This window comes from Bombus huntii, chromosome 6, assembly GCF_024542735.1.
Source record: "Bombus huntii isolate Logan2020A chromosome 6, iyBomHunt1.1, whole genome shotgun sequence".
NCBI classification, from domain to species: Eukaryota; Metazoa; Arthropoda; class Insecta; order Hymenoptera; family Apidae; genus Bombus; species Bombus huntii.
In genome coordinates this window covers 4398297-4423608 of record NC_066243.1, presented here as the reverse complement: position 1 = coordinate 4423608, position 25312 = coordinate 4398297, and the positions used below count along the sequence as shown (strand labels likewise).

The following is a 25312-nucleotide window of genomic DNA, read 5'->3' as shown; positions in this document are numbered from 1 at the left end:
TACGACCACCATCCCCATTCGAACACATATGGTAACGTTATACGAGTTTTTGTGTACTTTCGCCATACACTTGCCGGAAGCTCACGTAACCATTGTCTCACGCACATCATTTTCTTTGCTCAGATCTTTTTTATTTTAGATCATCGTTTCTTATAAAGCGTTATCGATACAAAAACTCTTGAAATTTTGCAAAAAGCTGGTAATCTGGCTCGTTTGATGCGTCTATCATTTGCAATGAAATGGGAGGCACGTTCTTGGGCTCCTCTGTGACGTGATGATGTGATTTCCGCATCCACCGTCTGGCCAATGATTCATCCGTAACTTTATTACCGTAAACTGCTGTCATTTTATGCTGAATTCCTTTTGGTAGAATGTTTTCAGCGGTGGAAAAGCGTAGAAGACGGCAGACCGCAGTTTGTCATTGGCGAGATTTTCGATTCGCATCAGCGTTTGAAACATACGATACAACAACGGTATTAAATATTTAAACAAAAAATTGTTACGTAATTTATGTGAGCATATGAACGAAATTACGAGTACGTCGTTTTATATTGCTTCTATGTGCAAACGGTACTTTCCGGACGACCCTCGTATTTAAACACTTACAATAGGAAACTTTTACTTACGATACATGTTGTGTGACACGCATATATAAAACTTTTGGACATTTCATTAACGCTGTAACGACATACAGCTGTGTAGCGGCACATGAGTCAATGGAAGATTTGAATCGGGAGAGACTCGTATTATTGTGCCTTGGAATACCAACGTTGTTTTGGTTTGCCAGGTTCAAAGGTAAACGAACTCCGGTCAAAATATTATTTGTAATCAATCGGAGTTACGTTTGAACTTTTTATAATAACACCAGTCGATACAAATAGACAAACGTGCTCTCTAGGTCAGTCATTATAGCGAGTTATTATAGTAAGTCACACACAGTCGAATAGCAAGCGTATAGTTGAACAGTAGCATTGAACGAGCGACGATTACGATCGACATACACTGTCTCTGTACTTGTACTTAACATGTTGACTGCCACGACACCCGTATTCGAGTGACGCTTATTTGACTACTTGCGAAAGATCGTCGTAGGTATTTGAAAAGATATTCCAGAGGAAATAATAAAACTATTGAATTGTTATAAAAGTAATACGAAAATGGTTTATTAAAAAGATTATTTAGAACGTAAAACTTTAAAGCATTCTATACATAGCTGAGGTTGGTCGGGACAATTTGGACAATAAGTTGTTGTTTTCTTTAAATTCTCTCGTGTCTTTGTTCAGTCCATTCGACGTCTTTCATTTGCATAACATAGTTTGCATGCGTGTCTAATGCTTCTTCCGGAATCATTTTTTCGGACGGCGATATTATGCTGACTCCATCGAAGACAAGGATTTTTTGTATTTTCAGACAATCCTAATAATTTTGCAGCTAATAATTCTTTAAATATTCTAATATTTGTATCCTTCCCTGTTGTAATTTTCTGATACAAATAAGTTTACTATTTCGTCATCAACGAACAGCTTAAACGCATCATATGAATTAATATCGCCAGGTAATTGCCTAATGAAGCCGTCTGTCTCGGGAGAAGAAAATGACTTCTGCCGACCACTAAATTCATTCCATTCACCAAATTGAATTGTACTTTCCTCGGTATCGTCAGTTCTTCTTTCTCCCTCAGTGACCAATTCTTGTAAAATCTTGTCGACAGTATCTTCATTACATTCAGTATCACTATGATTGCACTTATCAATATCCGAATCAGAATCAGACGATGTAATTCTATTTATATTTTTATTTCTAGGAAATCTGATTTCTTTCTCATTGTTACTATCCAAATTTGTGTAAGCCTCGTAAAAGCTTTCTTTTTCACTGCTATTTGACTCACTAAAGAATAAGTTTTCCATTTTTCTTTTTGACATTGTAACGAATTAGGGCAAAGATTTTAAATTATCTAACATATCGGCGGGAATACCCAGCAGAGAACGTTTGGTACTGCGGCACACGTGGCCTGAAGGATATTTTATTGAAAACACGCGTGTCAGTCAACGTGTTGAAGTGATTTTAATATATACTGAATATTACAATTTTATTACTCGTATCACACCCAACCAACATGTATAATAATCCACCACAGTTGCTAATTTAGAAACTTTTTCTCGAATTGTTTTCACATTTCTATCCTAGCATAATTCGTTTCGCGTAATTGCGTTTTCTGGATACTAACGCGGTATTGCAGTCGATAGAGGTTGGATTAAGCTAGGATTAAAATATTGTTTACGATGGCATTATATTCGGCTGTGTGCGTGTTAATACTAATGTGAGAGTCGTTAGTGTGTAGATTGAAGGCTATTTTGGGGCTGGAAAATTAATTGGAAAGTTAATTCCCTGATCAAATGTAAATTTTATTCGCTGTTGTTTCTCGTCGCGTTCGTATTTCAAGATTTAATGACTTTACGTTTTTCTAAATCCTTCTCGCATATAGAATAACATTTGTCATCGGCTATTTTAATTTTATGTTTATAGAATTGGAAATTAGTCGTTCGGGAATTACAAGCTGCGAATGTATCACAGGCTTGATATACTCGTTGTCCCTAAATAAGTAAATTATATTAAAATGAGTTTTATTACAATATGTAAATATATACTAACAACATTTAAAACAAGTATATGTACATTTACGTACAAAAATTCATGTATGATATTAACCTCGTAAATTAAAAACTAATTTTAATCAAGTTTGAGCGTTATCCAAATTGAATATCTATCTTAAAAATCATTATATATATGTATAGTCTGCTCTTAATATAGAAAAAGTTTATATTATTCCTATTTTCAATTATCTTTCTGTACGAAAAATGTTCTCCTCTTACACTGTAATTCTACAGTAGCTATTTTTTCCTTCAATTGTCTTTTGACATATTTCGTTCATAAAACAGCTTTCATAGCATAACAAGGAAGAAGTTTCAACAAAGTATTATATTCTTCTCTGTACATAGTTAAATATTATGTTACATCTGTCGCAGTACTATAAATACCTTAAACAGCAAACAATTTTCAACTTCCTCCTTGTCGTACATTTTGTTACGCGTGTTTTGTAGCGGAGAGGTTGCATAAAGTACAATTACCTTATCAGTCTCCGGTATTGTGTACCCTCAAACATTTGCCAGCATTTAAAGCCTCTACGAATGATAGCATCTTGAAGTTCTGCTTCTGTTACTCGTGAAACCTTTTCAACGCAAAAATTCCTCTTCCAACTTCTTCTACGTCTTCTTGCGTTGCCTGTTTCTCAGCAGAGATTCTTATTCGCGCCCTGAAATAGCTTCTGTAACTCAATTATCGCATCCCCATAGCAGCAACGCCGGGTTAATTCGTACACCGTGCAACTGGCAAATATTTCGCAATGTGCGCAAGGCCAGGCTTTAGCAGAAGCCACGGCGCGTTGTGGCGGCGGTAATGAAAGTGTACGAGAATGAGCTGCAAGACACACGGCGTGTCTCTCGGCCGCTGGTTTCGAGGGCGAGGTGTCTACCCGTAGAAAAGGATTCGTTTCTCAGGCAAACGACCGAAAGGAAGAATATCAGAGAATGCGAGGCAGCAGCGGAAATACTTTTCACGCTTCGTTTGATCAGCGAAATTGATCAAGCATAATTCGACAATAAGCATTTCTATATAGATTTTATTTCCCAATTTTACTTTCCAATGTCGCACGAATCATAAACAAGCAAGTTGACTGAAACGAACGACCATAGACGAAGATTATCGTAAATAGGAATCTATTCGCGTGAATTTACTCGCGTGCCTTCTTAAACAGGCTGTTTCTGAAATGTAGAGTCAAGCTTTAGGAGCATATATCGGCTCTATATACTAGGTTGTCCGAAAAGTATCTTTCTTTCGCAAACGTGTTTTTTACAACAGTGCAGCTTCATACAAACGTGAAACCAAGTCTGTGAAATGTCGCGGTGTTTATGTCAACGGAACAAAATGGATCGTACGTAATTCGACAAAATAATGTAAAACAAAAAAACGTTGTGCGTCTATTATTTGCTGATAAAACGAAAGCAACTTTTCGGACAACCTAATACTTAGAACGTATTCACGAAAGTACATATTTGAGAATCATTCTACGAATATATTATACACTCTGCGTACATGAAATATTCTACAATTTGAAAGCAATTTAAAATTGGTTAATGTAATTTATATGATATATATGATATAAATAATAACATATAATATGCAAATAAAAATTTAAGTATTGAAGTACAACATACACGTTCTAAATGGGTGCAAACATTTAGAATAGAAGCTTCTTGTAAATATATGAAGTTCTTTAGGTGATACGTTTTGAAATTTTATTAAAATTGCAATCAGATACCACTATCATGATTATATCGGTAAAACTTGGCAGAATCTGGAAATGTATATAACAGTTGCAAGATACTTATAGGACTGGCTATATAATATAGCTGTAGTCCAGAAAAGCTTCTTCACGTAATAAAGTTTCTTATGCTGTTACAGACTCATAGTTGAAAGCGTCTTACATCTCTAAAACTTCAATAATATCTGGACCCACGTTTATCAACATGTTTTCGCTTCTGGTAAATATTACAATAGCTCCTGACGTTTGATCCAAACTCTAGAAGCACTCTATATTTCTACATTAGCTTTCTCGTGCTCCATTTTTTTCTCGCCTACCTGAATGAAAAGGGACACAATTTGTTGCTGGCCAGAACTGCCATTCTACCCCATCGTCGTTCCACCTCTTTGTCCTCTCTGTCTCGAGCATAACGACGTTACTTTCCTGGTAGCCTGTGTATTTTCAGTGTATTTTCACTTTTTATTAGCAGCTGCGTCGTTATTATCAGGGCTCTTCTCTATTCACCGAGGCTGGGCGATGGTTTTCCTTTTTCTCGAGATAGCCCTGTCGTGAAAAGGAAACGACTCATCCGGGGGCAGGTGGTTGCCTCGCCTCCAGCGTTGTTTCGTCCCGAAACGGTGATCACTGGATCAAATTCACGAGTATCGGCGCAAGTTTGTGTTACGTGCTTCCTGTTACGCGTCTCGAATGTTAAGCGTGTCTATGTCGCTGGCGGGTTGCGCCCGAGGAGAAACACGTTACGTAACGTCGCTGGCGAACTACGAACGACTGCGGATTCTCGAATCCGATACACCTTTCGTTTCCCTTTATTTCGTTCGATTCGAGCGGCACGATCATCGCCAATCAGAGGCGTCGTTACGATTTTCGATCGCCACGATCATTTCCTTTCCACTTTCTTTCTTTTCGACTAGACGCTTTTACTCGCCATTTGACCACATTGTTATATCGCTTCAAAGTTGTCTTTCGACATGTTGTGTGTGAAATTTTCGTCAAAGAGGAACAAAGGCAATGGTTATTTTTCACACCCGCCTTAGCGCTTAGCACCAGTTTCTCTGAAATGATGATCGCTGGCTTGAATTTAACATGAAGAGAGCACCTTCTACAAGGACAGTAGCATGAGACTCTGTCTTTGTGTTTTATTAGAAAATCACTGTACTCGTGTCGATGATACAACAGACGAATAAATTACTCTTTAGAAGCTGTAAAGTTGTTTACTGCATAGTACACGAGATGGGAGATTGTATAGCGAGTATGTAAGATCGGTAAGAGGTTGAAGTTTGCAATCTTTGATAACCGCAACAAGTAATTAGAAATGTATTAGTTATAGTTAGTTAGTAATGATTTAAAAATCTATTCAACGAATCGACATAGCAGCTATAAACAAAACATTCACGTGCTGAGGCAGGCGAGAGAGACAGCAAGCCTAACTGTTGGCTGACACTTATCGTCAAACACCAGTAGTTTGTTAGTATATCAGGGACGGTTTGTTAGTCGTCAAAATTTGTACTCTGTCCGCACGTAAAGTGGTAAATACGATGTCTAGGAACTACGACTACGCCCGTGTCGTAAAATTTAAATACTACCACGCGCTTATCTTCATAGTTGACGTCTCGACTCGTTGAATGGAGCATACGTCATTCAGGATCGTATCGTATAATATCAACTAGGAACCAGTTCTGTCTTTGCAGTACACCAAAAGAAATCTTTCTGCTTATAAAAGAGTTAGCTTGCAAAACTAAACAGTTGAAACTGTAAGAAAGTGAACTACCCCTCGATTTTGATAATTTTTTAATATGTCGTAAAGCTGCAAATTTTGAACGATTTTCTTTTATACATCTAACCATCGATTTCGCTTAGTTTCCAAGATATTCGCAAAATACTGCAGGTACCGCTACGGTAAATTTCTGCCTCATGGCCGATGGTACCGAGTTCACCTCGTGTACGCATAAGAAAAAGTTATTCACAAATATAGATTTCTACAACGTATTCAAAATCATCGAGATCGGGGGCTAGTTTGCTTTTCTACAGTTTCATCAATTAGGCAATAAATACTTTTGAGGTTATCTTAATCTCCTTTTGAGTTATTACTAAATCGTTGAGATTCTAACCTGATACAAATTTATCTTAATTAGTCACTCAACTTCGCACATTATTTTGCTATTATTTTACTTTACTATATTACTTTCACCTTCGCCTACTATACAATCGAAAATTCCGAGTATTTGAACAATTTAGAAGGCGCACTGCAATTTGTGCAGTATAGCAAAATAAGACACAAAGTTCGTCTAAATATATGCGTGTCCGTATTATTTGTTGTTACACTCGTTTTCGTATTGTACCGGTTGTTCACACGTCCAAAGAAACGAAGAACTTTAAGCCTGGATTTACACAGTTGTTGTTATAATCCGCAACTTTTACAGGTATTGTTCGAAGTGAGCAGCTTCGATTCGAACGAGGATTCGTTCCCCGAAATCCGTGCCAGCTTTCAAAATTGTGATTGGTGGATTTGGGCCTGTAGAATCTTTCCGAGATATGGCTCTGGTAGCGAAGTTATCCACGTATAATATGCTTTCGAAGATTTTCCTATCTAAACAAATGCTAAAACACAAAATAAAAATATAAATAGTCTAAATAAATGCTACTTTCAATAAATCCTAAATCGTAGATTTCGTCACAAAGGTTGTTTTCAAAGATTCTGTAAATTGTCACTCTACGATGAGTCAGTATGTTAATCACTTTTTATGATTTTCATTTCTGATTACTAAAACGCGTTATTATCTAAATAGTCACGAAACTTGGCAAGACCTTTTTCTGCTACGGCGTTTTCAAATATTCTCTACCATCTGTCGTCGAGTGCACCGTGTAAAAACGTCTTTAATTGATGAAAAAATGTTTTACAAAATTACTCGGCAGACGAGTTACTCTCGAGCGACAATAGTTGGTACTACATTACTCGATACGTTATTTTAATTATCATCCGTGTCTGTTAGGGATTCTTCGGCCGTAAATTCTTTTGTCTTTAATGAATTCGTCCCATTCCTCGCATTGTGCGAGCATTCATTACTCTCATTAATTATTTTCGTCTCGCGTATCCAAGCTGCTATCGTCGGGTCGTCTTAATTAATGAGTCTTTGGTGCAGCCCATGAAGAGTGAGCGTATATCTGCGATTCGCTTTCAGACTTGAATCGGTTTCACCCTGTTCGCTGTTGTTTTCTTTCTTTTCTCGCCATTGTTTCCGAACGCGGTGTTTCTTGCCCGATGGAAACTTTGCAGAAAATTTCTGAGGACAAAAGAAGCACAGGGGAAGAAAAAGAAGACATCGATCGATCAACAGCGCAGCTTATACGCAGCGTAAATGCAAAATTCCTACGTTTCAAGCAGATCAACTCGATCTTCCGTGAATTACCCTACACTCTGCTTACGTTTAAGTAGATCAAAGCACGAATCTCGATCCAATTACTAAAAATTAATTGTCACGAGATATTTCATTATACCGCTTAATTAATTTTATTAGAATTCACAAATGACTGTTTGCGTCAGTACATTTCCTGCTATTCAAGTAGTAGTTTGCCAAGTCAAATAATGAATTTCTTCAAGGAATTTTTCTAGGTGCCTAGAGTCGACTTTGAAGAAAAGACAAGAACGAACGATCTATACGATTTACATGTGACAAAGAAACGAATGAACTGTGAAATGTTTAGCGAAGTTCGACGACGCGTAAAGTTCAACGTTCTTCCACGACGACATACCAATTTCACACGTTTCGGTGTGTTTGAATGCAGCAGTTCGTTGATTGGCGAAAGCTTGCTATAAATGATTCTTCCGGCTGCGCCAAATACATACAAGAACTTAATAGCAATTAATAGTCAGAAAGGCAAGAAACTTAAAAATAGGATTAAAACGGGCGAAAAATATACGCCGGTCGCAACAATTTATTATCCAACGGAGGAAGACCACCCCAGGAAAATATTTATTTCGCTCTCTAACCGAAAAATTATTTCGCCGCTTGGCTTCTGTTTCTTTAAACTTACGACACATTTTCTCATACATCACACCGCACGAAACTATCGACTCACGACCAGAAAATTGCCACGTGACGCGAGAACCGGCTCCACTTGATTTCTCGCTCTGCCACCCTTTGTTCGTCGAAACTTTCTGGTTTCCTCATTGGTTTCGGAGCTTCGCTAAGCCTTGGGGTAGCAGAGCGCGGGGATTGACAATGCCAGCTAACACGTATTTTCCTGTACCTCGTTTCATTTAGATACTAGCGCACGTTCCCTAGGACTTTTCAGTTCTCGATAACGAATTTTCCCGGGGACCTGGAAACGCTTTCCCGAGTCCTCATTCGCTTCTCTCGCTTCTTCCTTTCGTCTACCCATCTTTCACCCTCTCTCTCTCTCTCTCTCTCTCTCTCTCTCTTTTCGAAGCATCGTCACCCCACAGCCTTCTCGTGGTTTACTCCGACTCTAGCTACCGGCCTCGTACAGCTGTTCCTTCGAAGACTTTCTACGGGTGCTCGAAAGCCGAGCCACGTACGAGATACGAGGCTGAAATCGTCGCTCGCGCAACTTCGCAGTCGGCGAAACTTTCCAGTTCCAAACTGTCGGCGAAATTCTCTTAGTAACAATAAGACCGATTATCTCGAGCGGCTGAGTCGAGACGTTCAATCGTGGCGTATGGCAGAAACGCTTACTGCGTTCCCTTAGGATCTGCTTTCCGCTGGGATTAAGAATGGGAGAGCGCGAAAGCGATCGATCCAGCGGTGCAATCAATTGGTCCGCGTTTTACCTTCTTCGACAGAGTCGACGCGGCTCAGGCGCATCGGAAGAGGTAAATAACCGACGATGAACTCGGGAATAGTTAGTTGCCGGAATTTGACATTTGAAGTTTCCCTGTTTGTTCACGACCTTATTGCACCGGGACACCGTTCACGGTTCATCGAGGTATTCGGCTACACTTCGTTCGTCGCCGTCTTAGACAATTGAAGATTTCTTGTAGACGGTACTGTAAGTACAAAAATTAAAAAATGTTGTTCTTTTATCGTATAATGTCCCACTTGCCAATGGGTATGGTAGAATTTAAGAGCAGTTTCCATTTGTAAATAATTACTAATATTTTAACATTGCCTCTGTGTAAAACGATGTAAGTGCCATTAGCGATAGACATACTTTACACTAAATATCGTCAGCTTTATAATAATTTTTAATTGGAATGTTATAAAATACACGTTTGTAACAAAAAGAAAAAGAACATCTTGAAGAAATATTGACAAAGAAAATTGGTACAGTGCTTGGAAGTGTAAACGAATGGCACATCCAGTTTTCTAAAGAAAAAAAAATGTGATGCATGTGGATCATTGTACGTTTAAAATCTTATGATAATAAAAGCAAATAAAATTTCGAAAATAATTTTAAGCCAGAGAAGATTTTCCTCTTTGCTAAAATATTTGATATCTGATACAGTTTTGTCTACAAGCAGTTTTCTATTCATTAAAAGCGGTTTGAAACGACTCATTTGTTCTTTAGTCCTCGTTTTAACTTTGGAGAGAGAGCGAGGTCGATTCGTGAATATTTAAATTGCAGTCAATCTTCATTTTTAAAGGGTTGATTGTAAATTGTTTTCGAATAGTTTTATGAATAATTTATTATTCGTGGCAAAAGATGCTACGAGCCAAAATAAGATGAAAACGAAAAATACGAAAATTGTTGTGTTTAAACCTTTCTGTATTACAATAAACTTCCAATTTATTAAATTTATTAAGTTTAAACTTCCAATCTATTAAATAATTAATTCAACTTAAATACATGTACAAAACCACATTGTTAAAGCCTTTTCTACGATTTTATACGACACACGATATTTTAATCTATATTTTTGTTAAACTTCCACATACGTACATCCTTTTTATTCTACTGCAAATAATACATACATACGTATACATACGTATGTAATTATCGAAATTTGATTTTCAATTATTTAATTTATATTTCAGACTGGCACGCACTTTTATTAATTTTTCAATCTACAAATTGCATACGTTAAATGATATGTTGAATCACAAGTTGTTGATTTATTCGTCGGATCGAAGTGATTAATTTGCATATAAAGAGGCATTAACCATTCAATCAATTCCTAGGGAAACACCATTTGGGATTGAAACAAGATTGAAAATATATTCGTAATATATCTTTTCGTAATTGCTTTTAATTTTTAAATATCCAGGATTGATAAAATGCATTTAGAGGAAAGCCCATGAATATGTTACTTTGCAACGCATCAAACATAGATTATTATATCTTAGCTTTTTAGCCTAAATAAGATATATCAGTACCGTATTATTCTAAATTATCTACATATCTAGCTTCTCAAAGATATTCTGCATCATTAAATAACAACGTTGACTAATAGATCGATGAATAGATCGATGATAATACGTAGATCGATGAAGTACAAAAGTGGTATTTAATAATTGGAATAATAATTGATAAAATTTGCTAAATGTTATCGTATAAAAATATCAAGTCGATTGGAAAGCTCTCTTATTTCTTTTCCTATAATCTAATTATTAAAAATTATTTAACTAACTTATTATTAAATAAAGTGATTTTCCCTGAAATTTTTATTAATTAGTCTGCAATATAATATGCATTCTAATTTGTACCTGTCTTCTATTTTATAATGTATTTTTTCTGTTACCACAGAGTTGTTCGCTTTTGTTACAAAAATAATCTCTCGGTGTCTCTACAGTTTGATCCTATATCGAATCTCTTTCGCGTTAACAAATTTTTTACGGATTTAACGACCAATTCACCAATTCACCAAAAAGATACTGCGTAAGCTACCTCCATTGCAAATTCCTTTATCCGTCACTCATACAAAAATAATGCCCCAATTGCGCTTTATCATAGAACGTATTCAGCGATCAAATTCTCAATAGCAGTTCATTTTCTCAGTGATATTACATTCATAGTTGTTTGGTTCATGATTAACGATAGGTAGTGATTTTGTATTGATATTACAAATTTTTATTAACGTTAATGCAATATAAAAACTATCGATGAGTCCATCTAATTTGTAACTGCGTATAATTTGCTAATTTTCATTTACTGATTTCTTATTTAATTTGTATTTTACGTTGCATCAACTTTTGCACCATTAGCAGGTGACAGTCTTCGCTTAATTTGTTTCTATTATAAACCTAATTATTTACTTTTCTATTATAACCCAAAAATATTTGTTTCAATTATAAACCCAATTACCTCTCGTAGATCATATCTCAATGATTAAAATGTACATATACATACGCGTACGTTTCAACTACTTGCGATTTGCGATGATTGCTACAGAAAATTGTAAACGTAGAATGTAGCGGTAAAATTTCCGGGCAATTCGATAAATCCATTGTCGTAACAGTGTTTTTTTATCGTATCACTGCAAATATTTGAGTTTTAATCAGGAAAATTGGCTTTACCTTTATAGTGGCAAACAAGCATTTCCACATACGTATATTGTTTAATTTATTTTCCATTCAATTATACGAATGATCAAATTTAATAAAACACAACGAACTTTCATTCTTTCACGAATTACTCGTCGCGTTTGTCCAATATCTATCAATGATTTTGAAACATGTTTCACGTTTCCACCGTGAAGCTTCGTACAGATGAGTTAAGTTATTAGATTCTAAGCAATTTAATCTCATATAACTTGCAACCATTTCACCAACGTGGGATCGTTGTTTATTTGTTAGTCAAGTAGCTTGACTGCAAACGATTTACTTTATTAAGGGGTGTCCTGAATTAGACTTTTTTTACAAGGGAAAAAAGAAATGAAGTTATTGAACTTTAAGGTATGGTTATATATATATATATTTAACGAATACAAAAAAAATTTTTTTAAGTAAAAAAAATTATAACAGATTTCTAAGCCTATTTCATGGGCGTCTTGTCGCCGCAGTCTTCAATCAGCGGGAAAGATCCACTTCGTAATTCTTGACTGAAACAAAAAACCAAAAAAGGATTAAATTATTATACATGTTTCCTCTAAGTGAACTAAATAATGATAGAAAAAAATGTGAAATTAAAAATTTTGGCGGGTTTAAAAAAAATGCGTTAAAAAAAAATAAACTTTAAAGTGCTATGACAATTATTTAAATAAACCTTTTTTCACCCGAGATGTCCTATCGAATTTCCACGTTTATATTTGTTAGTCAAGTCGCTTTATTGCAAATGATTTACTTTATTAATAATGTGAATTTTCTGCTTAATTAAAAACATGCTGTCAAGTCTTCAAGTCGAGATTCTTTCAAGTATTCTTTATGTATTGTTTTATTACAATGCTAATGAAATCTCAAAATATGTTGTATAACATGTACATACTTATAATATACACATAGGTAATTTTGTACGGTAAATATTCAAACATACTTTCGTGAGTCAGCGTATTATGTACAAAACTGCTTCTCATTATATTTTTCATGAAGTATTTTTTCAGCAAGTTTTCATTAAGAACCCTGTTTGAATTGAAGCAGTTGGACTAATGCGAAGGAGGTTGGAAATTAAAGAAATCATGCAATGCAAATGGAAACGCGTAGACGATATTTCCTCGAGACGTTTGCCAGTAGGAGCAAAACTGTGTCAGAAATTTAACGGTGCCGTGGATAGACGGCGAACGTAAGAAAACTTGGGATTTCGTATAATGAATGAATTTACATAACCCCAATTAAATGAGAATCGGTCGAATGCAAAGCAGCCGTGAAAGTATTCGTTTCGGCATTTAAAAAAGTTCCATCCAGTCGCTAACCCAGTTGGATACGATAACGAATTGCGTTCGAGCCAAAAATTTGCTAGTCCAAGTGAATATTATAATTTCAAAAATGTTCCACCGTGGATACACGTTGAAGAAGGTTTCCGTGGCGACTGGCTGAGCCGTCGATGAGAATCAAGAGCGTGTGGATGTCGATATAGCGAGGCAAGGCTTAACGGCTTCTCGTTCCGTATTTAGAAGAATGCGTAATCGAGTTCCGGTCACGCAGTGCGTACCGTTCGATGCACTCCAAGACATCCTAAATTCACTCGCGCGGCTAGACACCGCACTAACATATTTTAATTTACCTATTGTTCGAACTGCTACGATGAAATATCACGGTATTGTTATCGCTGTATTCTTCTAGTATAGTCGAGCCTCTGTAACTCGAAAACCTCTACAAGACTACAAGAAAACTTACTTTAACCCGAATCATGTACCAGGTGTCCGGATGTTATTTTACCCATGTAACTCGAAGTTGGAATCAAATTGTGAGAACCATTCGATATTGTCGTCTTTCTTCCAACTGTTTCCAACTTAGACTGATTGTCTCGAATAACGTAAGACGGTACAAGCCGTATGCTTCTTCGCCCTTCCACCACCTGCATATCCATGCAAAAGCTGATCGTTTTTCGCCGGTCGAACGCGTAATTTAACGCGTCTCTAACATTTGCATTTATGCAGGTCGAGTAAAATGAGTTCGAAGAAGAAGCTTAATTAAAATACTAGCACTTTTTGTAAAGGTGGGCGTAATTGTGCATTCGTATGTCAACATTTCGTTCGTTAAGCATTCTTTTACTCGGAAGTTTCGATAGAAACTCGAAGATTTTAGCTATCCCCTCGAGGCTCCAGTTACCGAGGACTCTACTTTTCGTTTCGCCTCTACTTTTTTTTGCACTGATAGAAAAATGAGCTACTTTATTTGATCGAATGTTGTACAATTTTCTCACGAACTACATTTTACGCTTCTCGTAATTAATCCTTAATGGGCTAATATTAGAGTTTCTGATTTTGAACGTTTATTGAAAATACACGTGTACATCGCGTGTACTCGTGATATTCGTTACGTCTGATTTTCATCCCTTCGAGCTGTGCTCGTGCTGACTTTTAGAATCGAAACGCTACTTTAGATGCAAGAATGTTGGAAAATGAAGAATGAGCAAGTCCATAAGCTTTAGACATATTTTGATAATATATGTAGCGTTATATAATACTATAATCATAATACTAAATAATATTGTAATATTTTCTATAAAAATAAAAAGGAATTTTACCTATAATTAGCTCAAGCACATGTATACTTATGTTATACATTTATCGATGATTTGAAATACAATTTTCAAATGGCAAAACGTAAAAGTTGGCTATGGGATTATGCAAGCTTAAAGCTTTGTATAATCTGTGTGATGAAGAAACTACTAATGAATTTTCGTATACGAGTGGAACAACAGGATCCACTAGCAGCACTAATATTTAAACAGAAAGTACCTCGTTAAATGTTAACGATAAGTACCAACGTTAAAATATCATAATACGAAAGACAATAAATGAATGGTAGAAATAAATACGTAATTCGTATGTACAGAACGCGTGGAAGAAAATATAGTTCTGTTTCTCTTCGCGAAAAACGTAACGTAAAAAACAGTTTATTTTTAACTGGCAGACTTTAAACATTCGTTTACGTCACGAAAAATGCGAAAACGCGACTGCGAAAAATGAAAAAATACACCAGGCAACAGCAAAATTAATTGTCAAAAAAAGAAGACAATTATCTATTTCTTTCTGTTTATCCGATCATTTTCAAGAGTTTACGTCTATAGCGCAGCGAAATGATAAAATATGCAAGGGCGAAGCAGTGGAAAAAAGATTAATGAGTTTAAAGAGTACTGTCACGACAAAGATAAAAGAACAATTAAACGCTGTTAAAAACGTAGCATATACATCTGTGTTGGTCATTGTTAGCATATGATTCGTACATTACGATAATTGTACGTATTATTAATCCCAATCGGGACGCAGACAGTTTTGTTTTGGGTGTATACGAAATGGAAGAACGCCATACCGCCTAAAATCTCGCAGATGAATTACACAGAACTCTGGCAGAATGGGAAATTACTTCGAAAGTAGTAGCCATCGTAACAGACAACGCCAAAAATATGGTAAATACCATCTCATTGTTATCGGAAATATCGGACGATACCAAAATTTATAGCGTAACATGCGCATCACATACTGTGCAATTAGATGTAAACCATGCATTTAAAAGAAAACACCATGTAACAAATAATCGATATTTGCAGTAAAATGGCAAGACATTTTAAACATTCAAGTGTTGCGAAACATGCACTAGAACAAAAGCAAGAACAAACAGATTTCTTTGCCAAAAAGCACATTAATACGAAGCTGTTCTACACGTTGGAACGCCATGTATTTCATGTTAGACAGTTTATGTAGAAACAGATGTGTAATATCAAATATTATTGCAGACAGAATCATTACTAATACAAGGGTACACAACACATAATATCTGGAAATAAATGAAAAACAACGAAGAATATTATAACAACATTTTTTTGTGGAAAGCCAATCTCCCATTAAATGTAAGCAATGATGATGACACGGTTTTGTGTACATTTAAAAAAAAAACTATAATTTCGGAAATTATGAGACGTTTCAGACTTGAATGAAACGAAGATGGCATTTAATCATTCATTAAACCATATATCCGGTTTTTTTTTGGTCCAATGATACAAAAATCTGGAGCACGAAATCTCTGACGTAAAAGAAATAATTTGTAGAAAGATGTAAAACGTTTGCTTCAAAGTTCGGATGTACTAAAATCACATGAAAAATCTGCTCTTGAATTTTTATATGACGACATCATCGATAACAATGATGTTTATATTCAAACTGAAACACATATGACCGAGCCATAATTACGCTTTTATTCAGCTATGGATTTAAAATCATTTGAATGGTGATGCTAATGGTGAAAACTAGGGCAAACAAATATCTAGCAATTTTCAAACTTGCCAAAAAATATTTAACAATTCCAGCAATCTCGGCCATGCCGATACGGTGCTGTTTATGTACTGAAAATATTATAACAAATAAACAAACCTGTTACTCCTATAAAATATTGATACTTTAGCTCATCTGAATACAAAAAGTTAATAAATTAAGCTCAATTTACTTTAATTAATTAAGACTTAATTTACTGGCTTTCAGACGAAAATAAGAAAAATTACAGTTTTGGTTAATGAAGTCTCATAAACAATTTTCATATCTAAATATTTCGATATTTAATTCTGAAATGAAACGCCGGATACGAGTTAATACACTGGATATTATACATTTCAATATGTGTATCCGTGAACCTCGGTACACATGTATATACTATATTATACATATCGAGATACGTATAATTTTGTGCGCTAGACTAGATTGGCCGCGTAGTAGTGACACACGTATGTGAATATGAGTGTGTGGAAGTATATGTGTGCACAGCGTCTCGAAAAACAGATGAATGGAACTGTGATCCGTTGGCAATGTGTTATGGAAGATGGTGAGACAAAGAGTGCAAATGTATATCGACGAAGATTCTGGAAATCGTTTATTATATAAATCTAAAACTATTTTAATATGAATTCTAAGTGTAACCTTAGTGTTCCTTTACTTTTATTTCGGCAATTAAGATCTACAATTCTTAACAATATATATAGATATTATGATCCGTTTGCCTCTGCATTTTCATATATGTCGGAGATGAAATGAAAACTGGAGCCTTCCCTATGCAATTTTGAGGAAGCCTTTTAATGCTTTAGTCTAGATTTTATCATAACTGTAATTAAGTAATTGCCATTTGTAATTGTTTGACATTTGTGAAAAGCGAAAGTGGGTTCGAGGTGACAACTGGTCGCTGAACGTAGCCACGGTCACGGGATAAACGTTTTGCTTGATGAAGACAGAAATTGCCTAGTATCGGCGTTTGGATCTTTCTCGATGTTTCCAAAGAGTATACAACAAACTTTTGACAGATATTGCTTAGCAACAACGTTTGGAACCTTCTCGATGTTTCCAGCGAGAACATAACAAACAAATGCAGTCGTATAACGAAAAAGATTTTAATCAGATATTCATTCGTGAGATTGCCTTGGAAAGTGATACATCGAGTAATTTACCGAGTGATTCAGCAAACGTATTTTTGTGTTATAAAATTGTTTAAAGTTTTCCCGTTGACCGTGGATTCGTTTGAACCCCGGATCATTGTTTATAGCGTAAATTAAATTCAATATTTGTAAATTTTATCAATCGTTAATTTTCATTATTCGTTAAATTAGTAAATCGTAAGATATATTATTCGTTTCTTTTATTGTTCGATAAAACTTATTATTCTTTAATCTAATTAATAATTTAATTTATCATTTGTTTATCAATCATATCTTTTACAAAATTCATTATTCATAATATTTTGTAAAACCTTGTTTGTTCGTGTAAATATATTCTCTGTTTTGTAAAACAATGGCTAATTCAAATGAAGAAACATTACGTGATTCAAATCCTAATGATAACCCGACATATACGTGTACCCGTGTACTTCAATACCCGCGTATTTCAATATTCGTGCAGCCGTGCATTGAGAAGCGCACGGATTAAAACGCGGATATATTAATTACACGCGTAGACGTATATTTTAGGTACACGCGAAACCGAAATCGCTACTCAATGTTATTAGTTGGTAAATTACTCAGTGTCAGAGGACCCGGCAAACGAATCGTCGACATTAGAGAAAATTCATTTCTTGCTACTGCCGTCGCAATATCATCTTTCGATATCTAAATCTAAAATCTTGGCTTTCTACGGAAATTAATTTCTCGCAACTGTCAATACGCGTACAACATAGAAAAGGAAAACGTAGACGCGGATATTACTTCTTTCAGTGGTGGACAGTTGGCGAAGTGTTCAGACGCGATCTAACGTCGCCTATTCCTCGACTTGCAGGAGCAATACCGATACATTTTCCTTTTTCCGCACACCTACGCGTGATTTCACGCGCCGAATCTGCCTGACGAGAACTGCGAACGATCGCGCCAAGTCTCAAGGTGCACGGTGTCTCTCGCGAATCGTTGATTTACTGTTGCGCAATGGTTTCCTTGCTTGTGTAAAAACAATAAACTTTTATGGCAGACCGTGTACTCGCTGTTACTCTACCGCGAGATTAAACGGTCGGTGGAGTGTTGAGAATGAAATTACAGGAGCACGCGAGTGGCATGTAGCGTGTGGCGATGACGTAAAATTAAACGAACCCGTGTAAACTGACTGTACGAGACTGAACTTACCAACTGTCCAGTTTATTACTCGTCAGATTAGACGCTGTGATCGCCGTATCTGTCACATCGAGTGATAAGCTCGTCCGTGTTTCCTTGAAAGAGAGCGCCGTGTGTTATTACTCTGATGTAAAATCTGTGTAATCAGACGTGTACGTGAACGTCAGGACATTTATGGAAATTGAGATGAACGAAATCATTAGGCATTTCTTCAATTTATTTAACTTTGACACCGTTTTGCTTGTAATCTTGCGATATAAAGAATTGATGTATTGTGCATTACAATATAGGGATTCCATTAATTTTAAATAGTAGCATTAAATTATGTACACGTATATTGTACAAATTACGGGATGCAAGTACCTAGATTCGTTTTTCTTCGCCAGTGGCTATTTTATTATAATATTATTCGCATTTATCGTATTTTGCTTCCGCGTATTTCATAAGTAACTTCGCGAGTCAGATTCAGATTTTTACACTTTGCCGACTTTCTTATTTATTCATGCAACGTTTCGTCAGTGGAGTTTGACCTCAAATATTGGAAGAAACAATACGCAATTGGTTAATTCATTGTTGTCTGCATCTTTTCTCTGCATATCTTGAACAGTTATCTTGTACGAACACATAATTCCGATCGATTAATTTGAAAATTTAGAGGAATTGAATCATTTTTTATTCTTTAGATACAAATGGTAAAAATGTAGACGATATGTTTGAAGCGCACTTTACACTCATTGTATCTACTTAACTTCATTACTTTTACTATTCTATTTCTAGTACGACTACTTTAGTGTTTTCTAATAGTTAATTATATTTGCCTTGCAGGTGGTTGCAGCGTAATGTTTCGCAACGAGAAACCCAAACGGGAACCCATTTTGACCATACATGTTCGAAAGGGTAAGTGATTCGTATAAAAATTTAATACACTCACTAAGATGGTGGAACACAAATGAAATAGAAACGTAAGAAACATGTAACCAATATACGAATAATAATGCACTAAATTAATATTTAAACATTTGAACATACCAAGTTAATTTGTATCTAATTTTACTATTTACTGTGAAATGTACAAGATTTTGCTTTTAGTTTTATTTTCAACTTAGGCTGAAAATATATTCCTATAAAAATTTAATACACTCACTAAGATGTTAGAATACAGACAAAATATAAACGTAAAAAACATGTAAACGATATATAAACAAGTAATAATACACTAAATTAATGCTTAAACATCTGAACATACCAAGTTAATTTGTATCTAGTTTTACTATTTACTGTGAAATGTACAAGATTTTTCTTCTAGTTTTATTTTCAACTTAGGCTGAAAATATATTCCTATAAAAATTTAATACACTCACTAAGATGTTGGAATGCAGACAAAATATAAACGTAAGAAACATGTAAACGATATATAAACAAGTAATAATACACTAAATTAATGCTTAAACATCTGAACATACCAAGTTAATTTGTATCTAATTTTACTATTTACTGTGAAATGTACAAAATTTTTCTTCTAGTTTTATTTTCAATTTAGGTTTAAGATATATTCGATGCCTAGCGAGATAATTGATTTAAAAAATATTATTATTTCCTTATAATATAAATTAGTGACATTTCATGAATATCATAATATTGAGAAATATTCAAATATCTGAATGAATATACGTATCCTACCTGGACAAAGAGACCATCATAATTAATTGTAACACTTGAATGAATGTCGATTTAATTTTAGTATACCATTAATTACGCTTCCGATGAACAAATCGTATTTAATACGATATACATACGTCTCTTGATTCCACAATCTAGATAGTAAATGTTGTCTCCGATCATTAGTTTGTCATCGATTCATATATTTCAGTAACATTCGTATATTATTAATACGAATCGACAAAACGTGTCCATACAGATACAACGCTGCGAATAATTGTAGACTCGAACACATTTGGCGCGTTAATTTTTCTACATTTCCAAGAAACTGTTGATCTTGCCTGGACACGTTAAAGACAATTGTTTTCGTAAAGAATAAATATAACGTTATAGAATGTGAGGAGATGTTACATGGCAGATTATTGCCTTTCGTAACGGAAATAGGAAAGACAAAAGGACAATTTTTTAGCAAGACAATGTTCCTATTTATACAACTGCCACTACAAGAAAGTGGTTTCGAGATTTCGGTATAGAATTATTACGATGGCCAGCACTGAGTCCTGATTTCAACTCGATCGATAACCCATGGGGAATTCTAGCGAGAAAACTCCACGATCAGGAGAAGCCACCTATAAAAAAATATCGTTGGACCTCAAAAAGAGAATAAAGTAAAAGAGTATTCGAAAGGAAACTTTAAATAAGTTAGTGGATAGTGTAGCTAACAGATTAATGAAAGTAATCAAAAATAAAGAGAAATCCGGCTAAATACTGAACGAAAAGGTAACGTCATTAACATTGAGTTTATATTTTTTCATAAACAGGTGCACTATTTTAAGAGAAAATTTAATAGCTTCGAAAGAAGGAAACTTGAGTTTTTTGTATCTTCAATTGTAAATGTTATATTATAATATGAAATTATATAAAAGATTTTGCCAATTTTTGTTTCAATATTATGAAAAATGTGAAAATGGGATTGAGTTTATAATCATTCACGATGTTAGCTTAATTTTCAAATCCTGTAACAGTTCTTGTAAAAAGAATAAACTTACTTTTCTATGTAATTAATTTATTATGTATATAATTTTATGACTGCAAGATGTATTACATATGTTTATTTACGTTCACAAACAAATCTACACATGTAAATGCAAACTAATAGGAACATGATAATAAAAGTTTGTGCGGCCGTCAGCTTGTATATGTATGAGAGTGAAACAGTTTATCCGCATAGTTCTGGCAAGATCAAAAGCTTAGAAACTAAAACTTGTGCAACAGGCATCAGCGGTGTGCCGTAACGTGTATGCTGTCGAAAAGACGCAACGCTGATAGCGCTTTCTGAACAAGTTTACATATTTGTTGAACTTGTAGCATAGTTGGCAGGATTTTCAAGCTTCGTGTCAGTGAACAATACGAATCTATTTCTTACGAACAATTACTCGAAAACACAAAACTATCGAAAAATCCGAATCGAAATTCATATCGAAAATGGAAAAAACATGGAAATGAGGGGAATGAGATACGTACTATATTATACAGGGTGGTTGGTAACTAGTGGTACAAGCGGAAAGGGGATGATTCTACGCGAAAAAGAAGTCGAAAATATAGAATAAAAAATTAAAAAAAAATTTTTTTTTAATTTTTCCATCGAGCCAACGATCTACAGTGAGATCCGTTACAACGTACCGCACGCGTACCGAGCGAAAATTCAAAGTCGGTTTTCTCGAACACAAAGGCTCAAACGAAAAATTTTTATTCTATATTTTCGACTTCTTTTTTCGCGTAGAATCTCCCCCTTTCCGCTTGTACCACCAGTTACCAACCACCCTGCATATGTTTCTTGATAATGTAAATTTATAATTCATAAAAAGATAGTAAGTGTTCCTTCTAATTATTAATTGTTCGATATTTTGCATCACCCAAATGCTTTATATCATATTCGATCGAAATGTATTGTCATTAAAAATCAATTAAATCGATATCTCAATATTTATGAATGATGACGTGTATTATATTCACGTTAATCTTATTTATCTGCTATAGAATTTTGTTCGTGAATATATATATATATATAGCGACGTTAGTGCATGGTCAGAGTATCAAGTTATGCTTATGACGAATAATTTCAGTGTATTATCACGTTTCGAATGATCTGATTTTCCCATTTGTTATCGGCGATATTAAGATCGTATTGGATATCGTCAAGCAAGGTTCGTTGTTTTTAATTAAAACGCGATTCGATTCGGGTTTCAATCTCGATTCATAAGCAACTTATTCGCATTCCCCAAAACTTTCGCGAATCTCTTGATTTCCGTTTAATCGATAATACTCACTAGCTGTGCGCCAATTCAATACGTTCATTTTCCCTTTGACATTTAATCTGTCTTTACCTGTATGTGAAATTTCGCCAAACATTCCTCTCGTAATAAACCTTCGTAATTAAATTTCCAGCGTATTCGTGGATACTCAGACAGTTTATTCGTGATAGATGCCCTCGTGCACCTGCACGCAATATCGAAAATAATATATCCTCGTACATCATGATGCATAATTCAGCGAAAGTGTTAGAGGTACGTCGTGTTTATGACGTAAACGCACACAGCGTGTTCCTTTTTTAATACAACCCTTGGCGGTGAATTTATGGAGCAATTGAACGAGATCCGAATTGAACGTCTTGATGAAAAAACCGGGCAAGTCCTGATCTTAGAAATTGCCAGGCATTCGACGTAACTGAATTAATTACGACTAGTTCAAGCAATCACGCTGAAATTTTGGACTTAGTAAGACACTAGTGTGACAAATGATATAACGATACTCTTTATATTTTTGAAAAATGTACCTGGCAAATCATTTTCGATATTTCCACTTGCCTGGTACCTGCATCATAATGCCGGCAATTTGAAATGAAATATTTTGTTTTCTCGCCTGTTTATTCTTCCTTGATTTTCCTAAACAAATCACTGAGATCTTCTCTCATTGACACGAATTTACTTCCCCATGATTGACGTGATTCTTGTTCGTCCGAAGACGTTTCGAATCGACGAGAAGAAAGACACGCGATTAACAGAGTAGGTTTACTGAACGTTTGAAACACGTTGGCTGACAGATTAACGTCACCATTGACGTTACATTTTAGAACAAAAGCCAGGCGAGTTCTGGACATAGCCGATTCTTCTTCCCAAAGATCAAAAAATTCTTATAAAACTTCAACAAGTGGAATTTTTCGAAAATGTGAACTTGCCCGAGTTTTGCATTAATGTCTCGAACTCGATTTGAAAATTGCTCAATTAAAATGAAGCAACATTAGCATCTGCATTTTTTCTAGTAGATTCCAATATTTTATTTATTCCAATATTTTTGTTCATCGTATCGTACAATTGTTGTGAATGTTATCTCTAATCGTAACAGAACAAAATCGTAAATCTTGCGACGAAAATTGTTTTCAGGATGAAACAAGGACAAACCAAATTAGATTGCTATAGTCCATAGCAATGTGTAGCTTGAACTGAATATTCATTCATTAACCATAGAAGAAATAATGGAACACTTGGAAATATCACTATTCTTCATCTCTATTAATGTTACTAGACAAAATCTTAGTAACAGAAAATATTAACATGTTTCTTGTCTATTAATGTTACTAAACAGAATTTTAGTAATAAAAATACAACCTTAACGAAGATTATTTTTGTAGGTAAATTTTGTAGATACATTTTCATTCCACCATCACTATTTTTCATACATTTCTTCTGTAGTGTTACAACTCTCGCTTCCGAGTGCTGGAATGCGTCGTCATCTGAAAAGCGGGAAAATTTGAGGATCGTTGAAGAGTCGTCCTACAATTTTATTATCGGCGTTATGTCACGTTCAAAAATTCGTGACGAGTTCCCGATCAAGAGATTGAAACATTGCGTCGAATTTGATGAAAGGTATCGAAATTGAGTTAGTTTTATATCAATACTAGAATTGATCGATATATTTTTAAATTCCACGGAGTTCATTTTCTTTTGAATTCCGATGAAACACGCAAACTTCATTTTACGTAACTCCACGTTATTTCACGACACCCATCGTTCGTCATGGGAAAGTAACGCTGTCGAGCCCATCCGACACCTGATCGTTTCGAATCAATAAGAGATTTTAATAAAGACAAAGGCAGTGGCGAAGGAACTCGCGAACATCGCGATCGTTCAGGAATGCATAGAATTTTTCAGCGCGTACGATGGTTAGATTTGCATACATCTTTCATTCGCGACTAGTGGCTGTTGCGGCGGTACACTATCTATGCATAAAGCTGAAATGTCTCGGAGTTGTACGCGGCGGTAGTTTTTACAGTTTTTACATTTTCGTCCGTGATAGTCTGTTATAGTAGACGGCGTACACATTTTATGAAAGCAATAATCACTCGACACCGCGGTCCACAGGGAAATTTTGAACGTTCCTGCGACAAAGCGTATGCTCGTGCGATGATTAAATGCGATCCCGTTTGTAATGTCGTTGGTAGCCGTTGGTAAAGCGCGATTATAAAATGTCTGTGTTTTATATAACGCTCTTGGCTAGAATTTTATTCATAATGTGAGGAAACTTGTAAATTGTTTGGAGAAAAAAGAAAAAAGTAAAGTTTACTACAGATGATCGAACACAGTCCTTTCTCCCGAGAAGAATAAAAGACGACAATCAATCAATTTTGATTGAATCTTCAATTCAATCTTCAGGCCTTGCATTTCAATTTTCACTACCCCTAACAAACGTCGCATCTGTCATTTCGTTGTGATTTCTTTGTAGCTTTCGTCTTATGATACAAAAACGTCAATTATATTTTATTTTATTGTAAATTATCAAACGCATTCGCAAACGTAAGTCACATTGAAGGAGAAAAAATTTCCTGTAGATTAATAAAATTAAATTTCCTACAGGTTAATAATTGTTACAAATTGATTTCCTATATTTAAATACACGCAATGGATGTTGAGAAGGTTTATAATAAAGATACGACAAATTCATTATTGGCCATCTTGTTTGATATTTAGTAGCCATAAATACACGCAATCTCATTGAAAAAGAAGAAATTTCCTATAGGATAATAAAATTAAATTAAGTTTGCTGCAGATTAATAATTGCTACAAATTGATTTCCTATATT

At 35.1% G+C, this 25312-nt stretch overlaps 1 protein-coding gene and 1 long non-coding RNA gene across 2 annotated transcripts in view; one reads left to right on the top strand and one right to left on the bottom strand.

Annotated features, from left to right (window-relative positions):
- LOC126866583 (cadherin-87A) overlaps positions 1-25312 on the top strand; it is a 533242-nt gene that overhangs the window by 165653 nt on the left and 342277 nt on the right. The window contains exon 3 of the mRNA XM_050620360.1: positions 19340-19411. Coding sequence (XP_050476317.1) covers positions 19340-19411 — 72 coding nt within the window. The remainder of the gene's footprint in view (positions 1-19339; positions 19412-25312) is intronic.
- LOC126866610 (uncharacterized) lies at positions 1021-5548 on the bottom strand. Its single transcript, XR_007689964.1, has 2 exons — positions 4699-5548; positions 1021-3313 (listed from the first exon to the last, which is right to left on the bottom strand). It is a non-coding gene; the product is annotated as an uncharacterized LOC126866610 (long non-coding RNA).